At 40.3% G+C, this 22,516-nt stretch overlaps 1 protein-coding gene across 10 annotated transcripts in view; it reads right to left on the minus strand.

The window, feature by feature from the left end:
- Rbcn-3A (rabconnectin-3 alpha) overlaps window positions 1-22,516 on the minus strand; it is a 237,540-nt gene that overhangs the window by 87,569 nt on the left and 127,455 nt on the right. For 8 of the 10 annotated variants that reach the window (XM_070098327.1, XM_070098328.1, XM_070098325.1 and 5 more), the window contains 3 exons: window positions 15,711-15,883; window positions 9,833-9,883; window positions 6,458-6,597 (listed from right to left, as the gene is read on the minus strand). In XM_070098327.1, coding sequence (XP_069954428.1) covers window positions 6,458-6,597; window positions 9,833-9,883; window positions 15,711-15,883 — 364 coding nt within the window. The remainder of the gene's footprint in view (window positions 1-6,457; window positions 6,598-9,832; window positions 9,884-15,710; window positions 15,884-22,516) is intronic. The other 2 variants (XM_070098326.1, XM_070098323.1) reach the window with 1 other exon arrangement.

Below are 22,516 nucleotides of genomic sequence, written 5' to 3' on the forward strand. Positions count from 1 at the left end.
AGGTGCTCAGAATACAACAGTTTAGAAGCATACACATATAAAGATTCGCATCGCTGTTGGGCCGTGTGGACGTGCTGCGCAGTAGCTCCTGATTGAGTTGGCTTTTGCGCAGTGTTGACGTGTACTTGGCTCTGTGAAGACCTGTTTGCGCGCTCTCTAGAATTGAAGCAAGATGCCCTCCATCGAGCAACTTTACCAACAGCTTAAGGAAGAATTGAGGATGGCGAATATGGAAATTCGGCGACTGACCGAGGAAAACAAAAAGATTCGTAGTAGTCCTCCTGTTTTGAGTCCTCAGGTCAAGAAGGGAAACTGGTCAGTGGCTGGACAGCAGGGAAAGAAGTTGACGATCAAGAAGACGAATGGAAAGGTAGAAACGATGAAGAAGAAAGAGACTGCCGTGGAAACTGTTGTGGAAACATCTAATACATTCTCAGTGCTACCCGACGAATGTGAGTCGACTACTGGGAACGTCACGACGAACGACACCAAGGAAGGTACGAATATTGTTGTTGTTGGGGATAGCCAAGTAAGGTATATGGATAGGGCGTTCTGCTTGAAGGACAGGAGTAGGAGACAGAGAGTTTGCTTTCCTGGGGCTGGGATGGAGGATATTGTTAGCCGTCTGGATGACATCATGAGAGGTAATGGGAGTAATCCTATTATCTGTCTCAGTGCTGGAGGCAACGATGTTGGCAGACGTAGGAGTGAAGACCTGATTAGCAGGTATAGGTCAGCAATAGAAATAATTAGGAGTAAGGGTGGGAACCCTCTCATATGTGGTATTTTGCCAAGGAGGGGAGTTGGAAGTGAATGGTTGTCCAGGGCAATTGGTGTCAATTGCTGGCTGGACAAATACTGTAAGGAAAATGCGGTAACATTCATTGACAACTGGGACCTCTTCTATGGCAGAAATGACATGTATGCCAGGGATGGGGTTCACTTATCTAGGTGTGGGGTGGGAGCACTGGCAACTGCAGTGGAGGGAGCAGTTAGGACTTTAAACTAGGAGTAGTTAGTGGTATGGGTTTTGGCAGGAAAACAGTGAAGTCCCAGTGTAGTAATATTACGAGTTCTAGGGGAACTAGTAATAATAAGAACGAGGTAGATATTGAAAAGCCAGGGACCTTGGGTGATAAGGACAGTAATAGGTTTAGTAGAAAAATAGAAATGAGCAGGAAGGGTAAAGAGAAAGGAGAGTCTTTCAATGTTTATTATGCTAATTGCCGTAGTGCTAGGAATAAGATGGACGAGTTGAGATTAGTTGCTAGTGCAGGTAACATTGATGTATTTGCCTTAACTGAGACGTGGTTTAATTCAAAAAGTCGGGACATGCCTGCGGAATGTCATATTCAGGGTTTTAAATTGTTCCAAGAAGATAGAAGTATTGGGAAGGGGGGTGGGGTGGCATTGTATGTCCGAGATCGCTTGAACTGTTGCATAAAAACGGGTATTAAGTCTGAAGTAACACATACAGAGTCTGTTTGGATAGAATTTTCAGAGGGGCATGAAAAACTGATTTTAGGAGTGATATACCGTCCCCCAAACTTAGATAGGGACCAAGGGAAACTACTATGGGAGGAAATTGTTAAGGCCACAAGGCACGATAATGTAGTAATTCTAGGAGACTTTAACTTTAGTCATGTTGATTGGAATTTCTTGACTGGGAATTTAGAATCATACGACTTCTTAGAAGTATTTCAGGATTGTTTTTTGAAGCAGTTTGTGACAGAACCTACAAGGGGAAATAACCTGCTTGACTTAGTTATGGCAAACAATGAATCCCTTGTTAATAATTTAGAAATTTCAGAGGAACTGGGTGCTAGCGACCACAAATCAATTACATTTAGCATTGAATGGAAGTACGATAGTAGCGATAACTCAGTAACAGTCCCAGATTTTCGCTTAGCAGATTACGATGGGCTTAGAGAACACTTATCATCTGTTGACTGGGGTAACGAAGAGAGCTATCAATATGACAGTTTTCTGAACACTATACATGCTGCTCAAAGAGCGTTTATCCCATATAAAGAAATTAGATCAAATAGAAATGACCCAAAATGGATGAATAATAGGTTCAAATATCTACTAGGGCATAAGAAAGGAATTTATAGGCGTATCAAAAGAGGTGAGGGTCATCTTATGAATCAGTATATTGACATTAAGAGGGACATTAAAAAGGGGATAAGAAAAGCTAAAAGGGACTATGAAATTAAAGTTGCTAGGGATTCTAAAACTAACCCAAAAAGTTTTTTCCAGGTCTATAGAACAAAAGTTAGAGATAAGATAGGTCCCCTTAAAAATAACTATGGGCACCTTACTGACAAAGAGAATGAAATGTGCTTGATTTTAAATAATTATTTTCTCTCAGTTTTTACACAGGAAGACACTAACAATATTCCAGTAATTAATTTTTATAGTGGATCAGAAGAAGATAAATTATGTAACATCACAGTCACTAGTGAGATGGTTGTGAAGCAGATAGACAGACTGAAGCAAAATAAGTCGCCGGGTCCTGATGAGGTTTTTTCAAGGGTTCTTAAGGAATGCAAAATGGAACTCTGTGAACCATTAACTAATATTTTTAATTTATCTCTTCAAACAGGTGTAGTGTCTGATATGTGGAAGATGGCTAATGTAATTCCTATTTTTAAAACAGGGGACAAGTCGTTACCGTCAAATTACCGCCCAATAAGCCTGACCTCAATTGTAGGCAAATTACTAGAGTCAATTATAGCTGAGATTATAAGAAGCCATCTCGATAAGCATAGCTTGATTAATGATACTCAGCATGGATTCACAAGAGGCCGGTCTTGTCTAACTAATTTATTAACTTTCTTCAGTAAAGCTTTTGAGGCTGTTGACCACAATAAAGAATTTGATATTATTTACTTAGATTTTAGTAAGGCTTTTGATAGAGTTCCGCACCATAGACTGTTAAAGAAAGTGGCAGCTCATGGCATTGGGGGAAAAGTGCTCTCGTGGATCGAGTCATGGCTCACTGACAGGAAGCAGAGAGTGTCCATAAATGGGGTTAAGTCCGAGTGGGGATCTGTAACAAGTGGCGTTCCACAGGGATCAGTCTTGGGCCCGTTGTTGTTTATAATATATATCAATGATCTTGATGAGGGAATTACTAGTGATATGAGCAAATTCGCCGATGACACAAAGATAGGTAGGATAATTGATTCAAACGTAGATGTTATGGAACTTCAGGAGGATTTAAACAAACTCTATTCTTGGTCAGAAAAGTGGCAGATGCAGTTCAATGTAGATAAATGCAAGGTTCTGAAGCTTGGGAGTGCCCATAACCCTAGTACTTATAAGTTAAATGATGTAGAACTTAGCCATACAGATTGCGAAAAGGACTTGGGGGTTATGGTGAGCAGCAACCTTAAACCAAGACAGCAATGCCTAAGCGTACGTAATAAGGCAAATAGATTACTGGGATTTATATCAAGAAGTGTAAGCAACAGAAGTCCAGAGGTCATACTGCAGCTTTATACATCATTAGTAAGGCCTCACCTAGATTATGCAGCTCAGTTCTGGTCTCCGTATTACAAAATGGACATAAATTCGTTAGAAAACATTCAGCGTAGGATGACTAAATTAATACATAGCATTAGAAATCTTCCTTATGAAGAAAGATTGAAGACTCTTAAGTTACATTCACTTGTTAGACGAAGAATGAGGGGAGACCTGATCGAAGTGTATAAGTGGAAGATAGGTATTAATAAAGGGGATATTAATAAGGTCTTGAGGATGTCTCTCCAAGAGAGAACCCGCAGTAATGGATTTAAATTAGATAAGTTTAGATTTAGAAAGGACATAGGAAAGTATTGGTTTGGAAATAGGGTAGTTGATGAGTGGAACAGTCTACCTAGTTGGGTTATTGAGGCTGGGACTTTGGGTAGTTTCAAATCTAGGTTGGATAAGTACATGAGTGGGAGGGGTTGGATTTGAGTGGGACTTTCACATCAGAGCTTATTTCTTGGGTGGCATTGAAAATTGGGTTGGGCAAATGTTTTGTTAGTGGGATGAATTGTAAAGGACCTGCCTAGTATGGGCCAGCAGGCCTCCTGCAGCGTTCCTCCTTTCTTATGTTCTTAAAGTGCAGGCATTGTACTTCCCATTTCCAGGACTCAAGTCCGACTATATGAAAATAACCGGTTTCCCTGAATCCCTTCACTAAATATTACCCTGCTCACACTCCAACAGATCGTCAGGTCCCAAGTACCATTCGTCTCCATTCACTCCTATCTAACACGCTCACGCACGCTTGCTGGAAGTCCAAGCCCCTTGCCCACAAAACCTCCTTTACCCCCTCTCTCCAACCCTTTCGAGGACGACCCCTACCCCGCCTTCCTTCCCCTATAGATTTATATGCTTTCCAAGTACACATTGCCCTTAAACAGGACATCTCCACTGCCTCCAACCGTCTCCTCACTGCTGCATTTACCACCCAAGCTTCACACCCATATAAGAGTGTTGGTACTACTATACTTTCATACATTCCCTTCTTTGCCTCCATAGATAACGTTTTTTGACTCCGCATATACCTCAACGCACCACTCACCTTTTTTCCCTCATCAATTCTATGATTAACCTCATCCTTCATAAATCCATCCGCCGACACGTCAACTCCCAAGTATCTGAAAACATTCACTTCTTCCATACTCCTCCTCCCCAATTTGATATCAAATTTTTCATTATCTAAATCATTTGACACCCTCATCACCTTACTCTTTTCTATGTTCACTTTCAACTTTCTACCTTTACACACATTCCCAAACTCATCCACTAACCTTTGCAATTTTTCTTTAGAGTCTCCCATAAGCACAGTATCATCAGCAAAAAGTAACTGTGTCAATTCCCATTTTGAATTTGATTCCCCAAAATTTAATCTCACCCCTCTCCTGAACACCCTAGCATTTACTTCCTTTACAACCCCATCTATAAATATATTAAACAACCATGGTGACATTACACATCCCTGTCTAAGACCTACTTTTACCGGGACGTAGTCTCCCTCTCTTCTACACACCCTAACCTGAGCCTCACTATCCTCATAAAAACTCTTTACAGCATTTAATAACTTACCACCTATTCCACATACTTGCAACATCTGCCACATTGCTCCTCTATCCACTATCATATGCCTTTTCTAAATCCATAAATGCAATAAAAACTTCCCTACCTTTATCTAAATACTGTTCACATATATGCTTCAATGTAAACACTTGATCTACACATCCCCTACCCTCTCTGAAACCTTCTTGCTCATCCGCAATCCTACATTCTGTCTTGCCTCTAATTCTTTCAATTATAACCCTACTGTACACTTTTCCTGGTATACTCAGTAAACTCATTCCTCTATAATTTTTACAGTCTCTTTTGTCCCCTTTCCCTTTATATAAAGGGACCATACATGCTCTCCGCCAATCCCTAGGTACCTTCCCCTCTTTCATACGTTCATTAAAACAAAAGTACCAACCACTCCAACACTATATCCCCCCCTGCTTTTAACATTTCTGTCATGATCCCATCAGTTCCAGCTGCTTTACCCCCTTTCATTCTATGTAATGCCTCACGTACCTCCCCCACACTTACATTCTGCTCTTCTTCACTCCTAAAAGATGGTATACCTCCCTGACCAGTGCATGAAATTACTGCCTCTGTTTCTTCCTTAACATTTAAAAGTTCCTCAAAATATTCTCGCCATCTACCTAATACCTCCATCTCCCCATCTACTAACTCCCCTACTCTGTTTTTAACTGACAAATCCATACTTTCCCTAGGCTTTCTTAACTTGTTTAACTCACTCCAAAATTTTTTCTTATTTTCATTAAAATTTCTTGACAGTGCCTCTCCCACTCTATCATCTGCTCTCCTTTTGCACTCTCTCACCACTCTCTTTACCTTTCTTTTACTCTCCATATACTCTGCTCTTCTTATAACACTTCTGCTTTGTAAAAACCTCTCACAAGCTACCTTTTTCTCTTTTATCACACCCTTTACTTCATCATTCCACCAATCACTCCTCTGACTAATACCTTTATTTAACTCCACACCTTCTCCTAATTTCCACACTCTGAATTTTCTGCATAATATTTACGCCACACATTTTAACTTTAGTAATGTATACAGGAGAAGGGGTTACTAGCTCCTTGCTCCGGCATGTTAGTCATCTCTTACGACATGTATGGCTTAAGTATGGAGGATTCTTTTCCACTTACCCATAGAGAATATACTATATCGTGGATGAGAAATAAACAACCCTGAGTAGGTGAGCACAGTTAAGTGGCGTGTCTGTCTTGCAATTAACACAGAGAGGATCAAGCCTGGTTTCTAGGCCTTTTGCATATCCATATGTTCTTGCACTACCCTCCACAGGATGGATATGAGGTGCACAATAAACTAGCCACTTCGACAGCAAAAATGTAATCTAAAATCCTACCAGGCCACTTAGCTGGGATAGTGCATACAGTCAGTGGTTCTTCTTCATGAGGAGCACCAGTTCGTGGATCACGCCCAACCAAGTGAGATTCACGGTGAGCCACGGTAACGTGTTGTATGTCCACTCCCAAGGCAGCCACTCTGTATAGTGAAAACACACTAAAGAGTTTATTCATTTCTAATATTTGAAGTGATAGTTAATTGTAATACTTTCCTACAAGTAACATTATCATAATTACAGTACATCAGTCAAACTGGTGAAAATATTGAGTACTATGTATTAGCAAATGATGGCTAAGCACAGAATTTACAACACATAAGTTATACTATACAAGAAATTTTTTTTTAATAATTTGAGTAAATTTGATTCTGTTTTATACATAAAGTATTTATCTTTTCTTCAAGTAACACAATTTACCATCACAAATAACAAACTTAGTGATGACAATGTACATCAGTATTTTACAAAAAAAGAAAAAAAAAAATTTGTACAGTTTTTACAAGAAAGGAGTATTATTAACAAAAAAAGACAATACCGTGACTGGAACGATACACAAATAACCCGCACATACAAGAGAGGAGCTTACGATGACATTTCGGTCCGACTTGGACCATTTACAAAGTCACACTAACCAGAAGTGGAGCAGGATGGCTATATGTATAGGCAGGAAGAGGCGGCGGCGGCGGCAGCGGCGGCAGTGGCGGCAGCAGCGGCAGCGGCGGCGGCGGCGGCGGCGGCGGCGGCGGCGGCGGCGGCGGCGGCGGCGGCGGCGGCGGCAGCGGCAGCGGCAGCAGCAGCAGCAGCAGCAGCAGCAGCAGCAGCAGCAGCAGCAGCAGCAGCAGCAGCAGCAGCAGCAGCAGCGGCAGCAGCAGCAGCAGCAGCAGCAGCAGCAGCAGCAGCAGCAGCAGGTGGGGAACTAAGGAGGAGGAGCCAGTCAAATATAAAGAAAGGGGAGCACTGCAAGGGAGCTAGGTGCCCACAGAGGGAGAGCAAGTGCACAGAGGTGGGGGGAAGGGGAAGTGATGAAATAAATAATGAAGGAACAGAAACACACGACAGAAGAAAGAAAAAAAAAAGGAAAGAGGAAAGGGGAAGAGGGAGAAGAAGAAAAAATGAGGAATCAGGTTAAGTCATGGGTGTTTTGAAGTTTGGAGCATTTTACAATGTAGTGGGAGAGGAAGGCATCTACAGAGACGAAGCCACGACTAAGATTCATACAAGGAAAGTTGTGTATTAGAGAGGATTCAACCAGACGGCGACTGTTAAAGTTGGAAGTAGGGAAGACAGTTTTAGCAGAAGACCAGTCTATAGGATGGCTGTGATCTCTGACGTGACAGAAAAGAGCATTGTTAGTGTCGGCAAGCCTAACACTATTTTTGTGCTCCCAAGTCTGTCAGAAAGAGATCGGCCAGTTTCTCCAAACTTTCCTTGTATGAATCTTAGTCCTGGCTTCATCTCTGTAGATGCCTTCCTCTCCCACTACATTGTAAAATGCTCCAAACTTCAGAACACCCGTGACTTAACCTGATTCCTCATTTTTTCTTCTTCTCCCTCTTCCCCTTTCCTTTTTTTTTTGTCTTTCTTCTGTTGCATGTTTCTGTTGCTTCATTATTTATTTCATCACTTCCCCTTCCCCCCACCTCTGTGCACTTGCTCTCCCTCTGTGAGCACCTAGCTCCCTTGCAGTGCTCCCCTTTCTTTATATTTGACCACCGGCGGCGGCGGCTACTACTACTACTACCTATATATAGCCGCCCTGCTCCACTTCTGGCTAGTGTGACTTTGTAAATGGTCCAAGTCGGACCGAAACGTCGTCGTAAGCTCCTCTCTTGTATGTGCGGGTTATTTGTGTAAAGAGTATTATTTGCAGGTAGATGACATCTAGGACAGAAATTTTAGAAAAATACTCACGTGTGACATTAACAAGAATATTTCATTTGAGTTACTTTAGTTTTTTGGGGGGCTTCAGCCACTGTAAATATCACTCCTGCTAAGGTGCCACAAAAATATTTCACGTTCATATAAAGAGCTACGTTTAGAGACAAAGACAAATACATACTAGTGCCTATGTCAACATCAATGTTGGACATGATTATAATATTCATGGGGAGTGCTAAACCCATGTGGTTCATTCAGTGCTGCAAAGAACAGGTGAGGAGGATGGCAGAAGGAAAGAGTTATAGGTGTCAAGGGTCAGCATAAGGGCAAGAGGAAGATACAGTCAGTGTAATTAACCTGTTAAAAGATCAGAGAGAATCTGTATTAATATTGGGGAGAAAGAGAGAGAGAGAGAGAGAGAGAGAGGAAGGCAGGCAGCACAAACATGTCAAAATAGTAAAGATGTTGAAAATAAAGAGTGTGTACCCTGATAAACAAAACTATACAATATGTTACTTGTTGGCAAGATGTGATGAAGTTTCCCTACAATGAAAGGAAGATTGTCAGAAACCTGAGGTATACTGATTAACAACAGCATCTGAGCAACTCTAGCAGATCAAGTCTCTGCCAGTCATCTTGTAACTGATGCAAAATGACCCCCATGTGCAGAATAATGAAAGGTCCTAAACTACGGAATGTGCAGAGATGGCAATTCCCTGCCCTGAACGCAGTATGGCCATAGACCTAAACAAAAATGGCAACTCTTGTGTCTGCTGAAGATGAAGCATACCTAGTGTGGAATACAGAGGATAAAGAGATGCCAGGAATCAAAGACCTAAATAACTAGCAAAGCACTTCTGATGCTGCTGGCCACACCAGCTCAAACATTTCCAGATGACAAATGTTTTTCCAATCACATGTAGCACTGTAACTGAGGTAATCAAGTAGGCCACTGTACAATGCTTACAATGCGCTTTTCAAGCTTGATAAAATACAAGTTTGGGTAAAGTATCAGAAGAGTCGAATCATACTTGCTTGAAAATATCCAACCCAGCCAACATTTTCAGGGTGATTTTTTCCTTATGTTTATGTACTCTTGTAAGTTTCATGCTCTGATTACAGGGAACTTTGCCCACGCTCTGATTACAGGGATCTTTACCCACGCTCTGATTACAGGGAACTTTGCTCATGCTCTGACTGCAGGGAACTTTGCCCATGATCTGATTACAAGGAACTTTGCCCATGCTCTGATTACAGGGAACTTTGCCCATGCTCTGATTACAGGGAACTTTGCCCATGCTCTGATTACAGGGAACTTTGCCCACGCTCTGATTACAGGGAACTTTGCCCACACAAGAAACATGGAAGTTTCCGACTTGTATTACACTCACTGGCGAAGCTCACTGTAAACTGATGTAGCTCACAGCATATTTCCTTTATTCTTTTCTGGACAAATTGAATAATTTAATGAAAAGGCACAATTTATTCAAATTATACCTATCTTTGCTGGTGATATGCGTTGGTGCCAGGACCCCAGGTGTTTTGTTGCTGCAAGTATAATTGAATAAAATTATAGTTTTTGAATGAAATCCATATACAGCAATTTAGTGAAAGCCCAAAGGTAAACTTTTAGTTCAAAAAATATTGTTTATTTTAAACCTTAAGTTAGGTTAAGGTTCTCCAGTTTCATTTCAGAATGGTTAGGTTTAGGTTTTATTTCAAACTTAAAGAGTTGCAGAAGGGTTGGTTAGTTTTCTTTGCTTTTCCTTAAATATGGTTAGGCTGTCTGGTAAGTTAGATTTCTCAGTTTTATTTAAATATAGTAAAATGTTAGGATAAATCTTGTCATCTTCCATTTAAACCATGGTTAGCTTTAGTTTAGGTTTTTTGGGTTTCTTTACCATAACTATAGTTAGAAGGGTTATTTTAACAGAGTTTATCATAAAAATTCATAAAATATAGTGGTAAACATAGATGAATGAATATCACATGATAGGTCTCTACCTATGATGCTAAGACAGTCCTGAAAATCTTTTTTGAAAGTCTAGTGTTTAGAATTCAGATTCTATTTTCCTCATAGAAATTCATATAATGATCAGAGATGCATTACAGAGCCATAATATTCTGTACCTAATTTCATTTATTTTTAAGCAAGAATATTTACCCAATATTTTACATCTGGCACTGATTCTTGTCATAGACATTACTGAATACTGTGTAATTAATATGTACAGTACATGTTAATTAGAAAGAACAGTTGTATACAGAAAACAGCAGAGATGTGTAGGGATGGGTAGTAGCAAGACTCAATCACTCACTCTCTTATTCTCTCAATATCTCTATTATCACAATATAATACTCTTTACCAAAGCTCATCATTTTCTCAGTGTTGTCACTGATTGTGTGTTGTAGGAGTTGGGTGATGTTTGTTGTAATAGTGGGATGACATGTGTTGTAGGAGTGGGGCGACATATGTAGGGGTTGTGAACACTGGACTGCCTCCCTCTCTCATTTTCACTCTCCTATTCACTCCCACCCTCTCTTACATTGTATCTACCTTGAAGTTCATTATGTTCACCATACCATCACTCCCACCCTCTTCTACATTGCATCTACCTTGAGGTTCATTAATAATGTTCACCATACCATCACTCCAACCCTCTTTTACACTGTATCTACCTTGAGGGTTATTATGTTCACCATACCATCACTCCCACCCTCTCTTACATTGTATCTACCTTGAAGTTCATTATGTTCACCATACCATCACTCCCACCCTCTCTTACATTGTATCTACCTTGAAGTTCATTATGTTCACCATACCATCACTCCAACCCTCTTTTACACTGTATCTACCTTGAGGGTTATTATGTTCATCACTTATCAGTGTTAAGGTGAGCATATTATATGCTTGGGTATGTAATGTGGGAAGGTAGTGGTGAGAGTATGTAATTATGCAAGAGAGGGTGTAGTGCAAGTGAGCAATCTCCCTTTGTTCCAAACCATACCCATTAACATGTCCAGTACCTGGGCAGCAGTGGCAGTAGCTACCACAGCCTAACATTATCACTACACCTACTATACTTAATATCTACCAAATATACAGGAGGGCCCCACTTATACGGCGGGTTAGGTTCCAGGCTACCGCCGTAAAGCGGAAACTGCCGTAAAGTGGAACACCCTTTTTTTCCACTTACAAATGCATACAAACACTAGATAACAAGTTTACACTAACATATATTATGTTAGCAATAGAACCAGGCATCAAAAAACAATAAAAAAGTACAATACACACATAGTGCACTCATTACTTACCTTAAAATATTTATAGTCTTAATCTAGGGTGAGACAAGTATTTATTGTAAGAAATCAAGTGTGGTATGTATGGTAGTCAGCCAGGCTACCATACCAGGCCACCCCACCCACACATACTATTCTATGATATTTAAGCATCCCAGAGCGATAAAATGTATATACAGTTCACTCATTACTTACCTTAAAATATAGGGTGAGATGAGTAGTATTTATTGTAAAAAATCAAGTGTGGTATATATGGTAGTCAGCCAGGCTACCATACCAGAGAGAAAGAATGAGTGCATGAGAGAGGACAGGCGCAGAGTTATGTAAACAAACCAGGCGAAGGTAAGTTTTGTAAACAAAGTGTACACGTCTGGTTTGTGTACAAGTTACATTGTGTACAGGTTGTCTCTACATTGATACGGTAGAATAAATAAAGAAGAACCCTCCCATTCTCATGTAACATCATTTTGAGAAGAAATGATGCTCTGAGTGAAGGCAATGGAAGTAAGTCACTGACTTTTTTGGGTTATCCTAGGTTCTCTACACATATGTTATGTATTTATGTTATGTGTCGTGTTTATTATATAATTTTGAAAAAAATATCACGGATGGATTAACGAAAATGTGTATATTAACGTAATATACAACATTTAATGATACACCGAGCTCAGACAGCGTAAACAAACAAACTGAACAGGTTGTGGACGATCACTCGGTCAGGCGAAATAGACGGTATTAATACGTGTCCAGTTTTAGTTCATTCATGTACATTTGTTCTAGGTAGTAGGTTGGTAGACAGCAACCACCCAGGGAGGTACTACCGTTCTGCCAAGTGAGTGTAAAACGAAAGCCTGTAATTGTTTTACATGATGGTAGGATTGCTGGTGTCCATTTTTCTGTCTCATGAACATGCAAGATTTCAGGTATGTCTTGCTACTTCTACTTACACTTAGGTAACACTACACATACATGTACAAGCATATATATACACACCCCTCTGGGTTTTCTTCTATTTTGTTTCTAGTTCTTGTTCTTGTTTATTTCTTCTTATCTCCATGGGGAAGTGGAACAGAATTCTTCCTCCGTAGGCCATGCGTGTTGTAAGAGGCGACTAAAATGCCGGGAGCAAGGGGCTAGTAACCCCTTCTGCTGTATATATTACTAAATGTAAAAGGAGAAACTTTTGTTTTTCCTTTTGGGCCACCCTGCCTTGGTGGGATACGGCCGGTGTGTTGAAAGAAAGAAGAAAGATGTACATTTGTAAGAGTTTGTGAAACTTTTACCTTATAATATTTTTATTATTATTATAATTAAATCACGAAACAAATACTCTTACACTGTGTACAAGTTAGTACAGAATTATAGCTATAAAGTGAAGGCATACGAAAGGAATATTTTTCTACAGTTATCGAGAACAACGTCCAGTATTGGGCCCCTACTTAAACAAGATGGGTCCTATACAGATGACAGCAAGGAAATGAGTGAGCTACTCAAGTCCCAATATGACTCAGTTTTTAGCAAGCCGCTAACCAGACTGAGAGTCGAAGATCAAAATGAATTTTTTATGAGAGAGCCACAAAATTTGATTAACACAAGACTATCCGATGTTATCCTGACGCCAAATGACTTCGAACAGGCGATAAATGACATGCCCATGCACTCTGCCCCAGGGCCAGACTCATGGAACTCTGTGTTCATCAAGAACTGCAAGAAGCCCCTATCACGAGCCTTTTCCATCCTATGGAGAGGGCGCATGGACACGGGGGTCGTCCCTCAGTTACTAAAAACAACAGACATAGCCCCACTCCACAAAGGGGGCAGTAAAGCAACAGCAAAGAACTACAGACCAATAGCACTAACATCCCATATCATAAAAATCTTTGAAAGGGTCCTAAGAAGCAAGATCACCACCCATCTAGAAACCCATCAGTTACACAACCCAGGGCAACATGGGTTTAGAACAGGTCGCTCCTGTCTGTCTCAACTACTGGATCACTACGACAAGGTCCTAAATGCACTAGAAGACAAAAAGAATGCAGATGTAATATATACAGACTTTGCAAAAGCCTTCGACACGTGTGACCATGGCGTAATAGCGCACAAAATGCGCGCTAAAGGAATAACAGGAAAAGTCGGTCGATGGATCTATAATTTCCTCACTAACAGAACACAGAGAGTAGTCGTCAACAGAGTAAAGTCCGAGGCAGCTACGGTGAAAAGCTCTGTTCCACAAGGCATAGTACTAGCTCCCATCTTGTTCCTCATCCTCATATCCGACATAGACAAGGATGTCAGCCACAGCACCGTGTCTTCCTTTGCAGATGACACCCGAATCTGCATGACAGTGTCTTCCATTGCAGACACTGCAAGGCTCCAGGCGGACATCAACCAAATCTTTCAGTGGGCTGCAGAAAACAATATGAAGTTCAACGATGAGAAATTTCAATTACTCAGATATGGTAAACATGAGGAAATTAAATCTTCATCAGAGTACAAAACAAATTCTGGCCACAAAATAGAGCGAAACACCAACGTCAAAGACCTGGGAGTGATTATGTCGGAGGATCTCACCTTCAAGGACCATAACATTGTATCAATCGCATCTGCTAGAAAAATGACAGGATGGATAATGAGAACCTTCAAAACTAGGGAGGCCAAGCCCATGATGACACTCTTCAGGTCACTTGTTCTATCTAGGCTGGAATATTGCTGCACTCTAACAGCACCTTTCAAGGCAGGTGAAATTGCCGACCTAGAAAATGTACAGAGAACTTTCACGGCGCGCATAACGGAGATAAAACACCTCAATTACTGGGAGCGCTTGAGGTTTCTAAACCTGTATTTCCTGGAATGCAGGAGGGAGAGATACATGATTATATACACCTGGAAAATCCTAGAGGGACTAGTACCGAACTTGCACACGAAAATCACTCACTACGAAAGCAGAAGACTTGGCAGACGATGCACCATCCCCCCAATGAAAAGCAGGGGTGTCACTAGCACGTTAAGAGACCATACAATAAGTGTCAGGGGCCCGAGACTGTTCAACTGCCTCCCAGCACACATAAGGGGGATTACCAACAGACCCCTGGCAGTCTTCAAGCTGGCACTGGACAAGCACCTAAAGTCAGTTCCTGATCAGCCGGGCTGTGGCTCGTACGTTGGTTTGCGTGCAGCCAGCAGCAACAGCCTGGTTGATCAGGCACTGATCCACCAGGAGGCCTGGTCACAGACCGGGCCGCGGGGGCGTTGACCCCCGAAACGCTCTCCAGGTAAACTCCAGGCTCTCCAGTAACAGGTGACGGGCTGGAGAAAACGTAATTCTTCCAACACTTCTACAAACCGTTTGGTAAACATCTCATATGTATTTGTATAAATTTTTATACTGTGGGTGCATGTATCATGTTTGTGTGTTACATAATGTGTTTCTTATATAATTTTGAAAAAATATCATAGATAGATTAAGGGAAATGTCTATATTAACGTAATATGCGACATTAATGCGCCCAAGAGATTATTATTATTACTATTATTATTATTATTATTATTATTATTATTGCATCAAGAGTAGAGAGACTCTTAGTGATTTTAATGTGTACCTACATGCCAGCACAGTGTGTAAGTTTATTTAGGTACAGGTGTACACAAGTTTAATTATCAAGTACAATACATATAAAATATACAATAACTTTAAAACACTTGAAATTTTGGAAAGTTTCCAGACATAATAAGGAGATGTGCTCAGGGAGAATGTAAACAAACTCGGTGGGCCGCTGTGACCGTATTAGAAAGACAGGTGGGGGGAGCCGTATAGCGAGTTTTGGTCATAATTTGAAATGTCCGTATTAGCGGAACGCCGTAAAGCGAAACGCCGTAAAGCGGGGCCCTCCTGTACTTGAAATCTCCACCAATGAATAATAAGAACATATACAAAGTATGAATGCATTTAATAAAACAAACAAAACACAAAGACAGACATGCACACACAATCACTTTCTCTTTCACTCCAGAGAAGTTGTGTTCCCAACCATTTTAATATTTCCCTGAATAAATCAGCAACAAGTGCAAACAGTACCTGTGTGGAGCCTTGATAGTGAAAGTCTCCGAGTCACAGAGTGACTGGTATATGCAGGCAGATAAAGCTGCAGCCAAGTTGCGCAAGATAGCAGCATGGCACATAAGTCTTGCATTTGTCTGAGAAACACCTGATATTTCCACCAGAGACTGAAGGAGATCATGAGTGCCAGCCTGTGAGAAAACAAAAGAATAAAGGAATGATTTGACAAAACACCAAGTTTACTGAAACAACACTGAGTTTACAGGTAAAACAATAAATTTACTGGTATAACAATAAGTTAGTGGTAAAAACCTGAATTAACCAGCAAAGTTCACACACTTCAGCAAACACTTGCTAAAAACCACTTCCAGCAATAACTTGTATTAGTACCTCACTAGTTATAACACTGATTTCACTATCAATGATTAATCAACTTTTCATTATTGCTCCTGGCAGCTCAAAACCTAATCACAAAAGAATATTGTATTAATACCTTAAGATCAGCAGAAAACTACAATAAAATCTCTTGCCACACATAACTACACCATAAACCAAGGCAATTTTTTTTTACATCAATTTCACAGGTTATGTAATGCTATAGTACCTCAGCCCAGCCTTACCTAAAATATACTACCCCCCCCCCAGGCTGCAACCCACACCAGTCAGCTAACATCAAGGTACCTACTTACTGCTAGGTGAACAGGGACAGCAGGTGTAAAGAAACATACCAAATGTTTCCACCCGACTGGGGATCTAACCACAGACAGATAACCACTTAGTAATTCACCCTGAAAGGCTCACTCCAGTCACTCTGGCTGACCATTCAAGGATGATTCACTCTCTCAAGCCCTCCCATATATACCACACACTAAGCATGAGAAACTTTCCTTCAAACTGTTGCATCTATGTGCAACACAATCTACTTGGCCAAGCCAGTTGTAAAAGTAGACTGTTCTTATCTCACAGTTGTCAGGCATTGCCAAACACATCTTGCCCCATTTTCATTTAACATTTATAATGATGAGTAAATTCCTAAGTTTTTAAAGCTCTTGAAATTCTCATAATTATTAAAAACTTTTTTTTTTTTTAACAAACCGGCTGTCTCCCACAAGGAAGGGTGGCAAAAAAAAAAAAAAAAAAAAAAAAAAGTTGTTCTTTTTACATTTAATAATTTGCTAAACACATCTCTTACAATAACACAACACTATACTATTTCATCAATTAAGGGCTACCTAGCTTTCAAAAATAACCTTTGTCATCAAACTGTTATCTTCATTTACGTATTTAGTTTCTAGGCAACCCAATCAAACTGAAATGATTGAATTGTATGACGTTATTTTACATCTAATCACAATCAATATTTCAACCTAAAATACAGTATATCACCCATGAAACTGAACAAGTCCATTAGTCTCTCTCTCTCTCTTTTGTTTTTTTACACAGGGTTTAACAAGGTTAGGGTAAGGGTTCTTAACTTTATTGACAAGCTAATAGCTTTTACCTACATCAGCTCATTTAACCCTTCAACTGTCCAAATGTAGAACAACGTTCACTTGCGTACTGCTCTCAATATTTTATGGGAAAAACATTTTTTTTTTTTTTTGCTTAAAATGCAGAGCGCATTTTTCCTGGCATCCCCGAATTTTGTCATACTGCGCACACTGAGTGCACACACTCATTCTCTCATGTCTAGGCAACTCAGGCTTATCGTGCCAGGGTTGAAAGCATGTAAAATAAAACGTAGCTCTACGATTGGAGAGCTACGTACATGAACATAGCTCTACGTTTGGACAGTCTAAGGGTTAAAAGCCTTTTATTATTATGAGACATACATTTAGTTGTAGCTACAGTTAGAGTAAGAGGTAGATGGGAAAAGAGGAAGGTGGCAACAACAAGTAAGAGGGAGGTGAAAGTGTATAAACTAAGGGAGGAGGAAGTTCGGGTGAGATATAAGCGACTATTGGCAGAAAGGTGGGCTAGTGCAAAGATGAGTAGTGGGGGGGTTTGAAGAGGGTTGGAATAGTTTTAAAAATGCAGTATTAGAATGTGGGGCAGAAGTTTGTGGTTATAGGAGGGTGGGGGCAGGAGGAAAGAGGAGTGATTGGTGGAATGATGAAGTAAAGGGTGTGATAAAAGAGAAAAAGGTAGCTTATGAGAGGTTTTTACAAAGCAGAAGTGTTATAAGAAGAGCAGAGTATATGGAGAGTAAAAGAAAGGTAAAGAGAGTGGTGAGAGAGTGCAAAAGGAGAGCAGATGATAGAGTGGGAGAGGCACTGTCAAGAAATTTTAATGAAAATAAGAAAAAATTTTGGAGTGAGTTAAACAAGTTAAGAAAGCCTAGGGAAAATATGGATTTGTCAGTTAAAAACAGAGTAGGGGAGTTAGTAGATGGGGAGATGGGGGTATTGGGTAGATGGCGAGAATATTTTGAGGAACTTTTAAATGTTAAGGAAGAAACAGAGGCAGTAATTTCATGCACTGGTCAGGGAGGTATACCATCTTTTAGGAGTGAAGAAGAGCAGAATGTAAGTGTGGGGGAGGTACGCGAGGCATTACGTAAAATGAAAGGGGGTAAAGCAGCTGGAACTGATGGGATCATGACAGAAATGTTAAAAGCAGGGGGTTATATAGTGTTGGAGTGGTTGGTACTTTTGTTTAATAAATGTATGAAAGAGGGGAAGGTACCTAGGGATTGGCAGAGAGCATGTATAGTCCCTTTATATAAAGGGAAAGGGGACAAAAGAGACTGTAAAAATTATAGAGGAATAAGCTTACTGAGTATACCAGGAAAAGTGTACGGTAGGGTTATAATTGAAAGAATTAGAGGTAAGACAGAATGTAGGATTGCGGATGAGCAAGGAGGTTTTAGAGTGGGTAGGGGATGTGTAGATCAGGTGTTTACATTGAAGCATATATGTGAACAGTATTTAGATAAAGATAGGGAAGTTTTTATTGCATTTATGGATTTAGAAAAGGCATATGATAGAGTGGATAGAGGAGCAATGTGGCAGATGTTGCAAGTATATGGAATAGGTGGTAAGTTATTAAATGCTGTAAAGAGTTTTTATGAGGATAGTGAGGCTCAGGTTAGGGTGTGTAGAAGAGAGGGAGACTACTTCCCGGTAAAAGTAGGTCTTAGACAGGGATGTGTAATGTCACCATGGTTGTTTAATATATTTATAGATGGGGTTGTAAAGGAAGTAAATGCTAGGGTGTTTGGGAGAGGGGTGGGATTAAATTTTGGGGAATCAAATTCAAAATGGGAATTGACACAGTTACTTTTTGCTGATGATACTGTGCTTATGGGAGATTCTAAAGAAAAATTGCAAAGGTTAGTGGATGAGTTTGGGAATGTGTGTAAAGGTAGAAAGTTGAAAGTGAACATAGAAAAGAGTAAGGTGATGAGGGTGTCAAATGATTTAGATAAAGAAAAATTGGATATCAAATTGGGGAGGAGGAGTATGGAAGAAGTGAATGTTTTCAGATACTTGGGAGTTGACGTGTCGGCGGATGGATTTATGAAGGATGAGGTTAATCATAGAATTGATGAGGGAAAAAAGGTGAGTGGTGCGATGAGGTATATGTGGAGTCAAAAAACGTTATCTATGGAGGCAAAGAAGGGAATGTATGAAAGTATAGTAGTACCAACACTCTTATATGGGTGTGAAGCTTGGGTGGTAAATGCAGCAGCGAGGAGACGGTTGGAGGCAGTGGAGATGTCCTGTTTAAGGGCAATGTGTGGTGTAAATATTATGCAGAAAATTCGGAGTGTGGAAATTAGGAGAAGGTGTGGAGTTAATAAAAGTATTAGTCAGAGGGCAGAAGAGGGGTTCTTGAGGTGGTTTGGTCATTTAGAGAGAATGGATCAAAGTAGAATGACATGGAAAGCATATAAATCTATAGGGGAAGGAAGGCGGGGTAGGGGTCGTCCTCGAAAGGGTTGGAGAGAGGGGGTAAAGGAGGTTTTGTGGGTAAGGGGCTTGGACTTCCAGCAAGCGTGCGTGAGCGTGTTAGATAGGAGTGAATGGAGACGAATGGTACTTGGGACCTGACGATCTGTTGGAGTGTGAGCAGGGTAATATTTAGTGAAGGGATTCAGGGAAACCGGTTATTTTCATATAGTCGGACTTGAGTCCTGGAAATGGGAAGTACAATGCCTGCACTTTAAAGGAGGGGTTTGGGATATTGGCAGTTTGGAGGGATATGTTGTGTATCTTTATATGTGTATGCTTCTAGACTGTTGTATTCTGAGCACCTCTGCAAAAACAGTGATAATGTGCGAGTGCGGTGAAAGTGTTGAATGATGATGAAAGTATTTTCTTTTTGGGGATTTTCTTTCTTTTTTGGGTCACCCTGCCTCGGTGGGAGACGGCCGACTTGTTGAAAAAAAAAAAAAAAAAAAAAAACATACAAGTAGGGAATAAGATGAAGTTAGAGCCACCTATGGGCCAGCAATTTCATTTGATCAACTGACTTTTTTTTCACTGATATTATTATGTTGTACAAACATGTTCCAGACTCAAGTCATCCTGGGAATAAATGATCTCAGATGAGGTGATGTTCTGAAGAAGAGTACAGTCAGAATAAAGTTGCTGCTTGCTGCCCATCTTGTGGTGTAGAAGCTCACTTCATGCTGTCCTCAGAGTGGAGCCACGTGTAGTACTTTGACAATACTGACCTTGTACATAACAGTAAGGTCACCCACATCCCCCAATGTTGAAGGCTCTGCTGAAATGATAGCTGAAATGATAGATCTATCCAGACTGGGTCCAGGAGAGAGACGAGACATCTTGCTCTGTTTGCTACTCTGTCAAGAAGTCGTAAATAAGCTGGGGGTGCAGGCAATCAAGAAAGTGGAGCATACTCAAGGTGTGAGTGTATTTGTGCCTCAAACAGAATCTTGTAACCTCTACTGTCAAGCAGGTGTGAGATAAGTCAAAGTGCCATAAGCTTCCTGGCTGCCTTGTTTGCCAGGTTTACAATGTGGTTCTTCATGGTCAGTTTGGAGTCGAATTTCATCCCGAGGATATCAACTTCACCCCCAGGTACTGACGTTCTTCCATTTATATTTACAAATGCTCCAGCATTACCATCATAGTGCCTAGAAACTATCATCATTTGTGTTTTCTCAAGAGCAAATGTTACCTGCCATTGTTTACCTCAGGCTGATATAGCTCTTAGCTGGTGACTGATGTAGTATAGAGCAGCTGGCATTTCCACTCTTGGATAAGTAAATGTCATTGTGCAGTCATCTGTATATGCATGAGATTCTGGGATGAGATGGAGGAGGTCATTGAAGTAGGCATTCCATAACAATGGTCCAAGTACACTTCCCTGTGGAACACTTGCCCCAATAGGATATCTTGCTGACTCTGTCCCACTGATAACTACTCTTAACCCTTTCAGGGTCCGTGCCGTAGATCTACTGCTTTATGTCGAGGGTCCAAACTGTAGATCTACGTCATGAGCTCTGCTCACTCTAACAAGCTGTGAGTGGTAAATTTTGGCCTAGATATGAGAGAATACATCTATGGGGTATGTGTGCACCACATAAAACAAATCCTGCAGCACATAGTGCATAATGAGAGAAAAAAAATTGAGACCATAATTTTCGATTAAAACAGTGACTTTGCAGCGTTTTTCGTATGTTTTTTATAGTTGTATTTGCGATTTCTTGGTCTCATTTGATAGAATGGAAGATATATTACAGAAATAGAGATGATTCTGATTGGTTTTAGTACTGGAAATGGCTTGAAACTGAGCTCAAAGTAGCGGAAATGTTAAACTTTTGCCGATGTTCAAAAGTAAACAAATGACCTCACGTCTAATACACGCCTGCTGGTGGGTCTAATATATGTTCACAAATGTGGTGATATTATTTATACAATTATTACAATATTGCATAACAGTAAATCTTTCATTTTTTGGTTTGAATAAAAATTCGTAATGTGAATAAAAAATAAAAATTAAATTCATTAGTAAAGCCTGAAAACATAACTAATGAACAGAGGAAATGTTAGTTTACTGCCAGGAATGCCTGCATTGTTTATTCTGGACCCTATTTTGATATTGGAGTATTTTGAACTTTGCATTAAATTGGCCAAAGTACCAATTTCCGATCACTTTATTTTATAGTTGAAATAGTTGACTTGGCGATTTCTTGTGCTCAATCGATAGAATAGAAGTAATACTAGTGAAATAGCTAAGAATTTGGTCGACTGGAATAATGTAATTGGCCTAAAATGGGAGTCAAATTCGGCAAAATCGCCGATGTGTAAATATTGCTGACACATCAAAATTCGCGAGAGCATAATTTCGTCAGTTTTCCATTAAATTTCATACTTTTTGTTTCATTACCTTCAGAAAAAGATTCTCTACCATTTCATAAGAAAAAATAACAAAATTATTTTCTGAAAATTCTTGGACACTGGCGCATACTTTGAAATTTGGCCTCTGGACCCTGAAAGGGTTAAAGATCTACCTTGAAGGTAATCACTGAGGAGACAGTGTAGAGCCTGCAATTCCCAGTGCTTGCAGTTTTGCCAAGAGTACCCTGTGCCATACTCGCCCAAAATTACCAACAATATCCAGTGCTACTACACAACTAATTTTGGATTCATCCAGTGACTGGTGCCACTTAGCAGAGGTGTTTAACAATAGATCAGCAGCAGAGTAACCTTTTCTGAAGCCATATTGACGGTCACAAAGAAGTGGGTGGTAGTCGAAAAACTCTGTCATTTGCCGTGAGATTACTGTCTCGACGATCTTGCCAGTGATTTACAGGAGTGACACTGATCTGTAGTTACTGATTTCTGCTTTGCTCT

Source organism: Cherax quadricarinatus, chromosome 62, assembly GCF_038502225.1.
Source record: "Cherax quadricarinatus isolate ZL_2023a chromosome 62, ASM3850222v1, whole genome shotgun sequence".
Lineage (NCBI taxonomy): Eukaryota > Metazoa > Arthropoda > Malacostraca > Decapoda > Parastacidae > Cherax > Cherax quadricarinatus.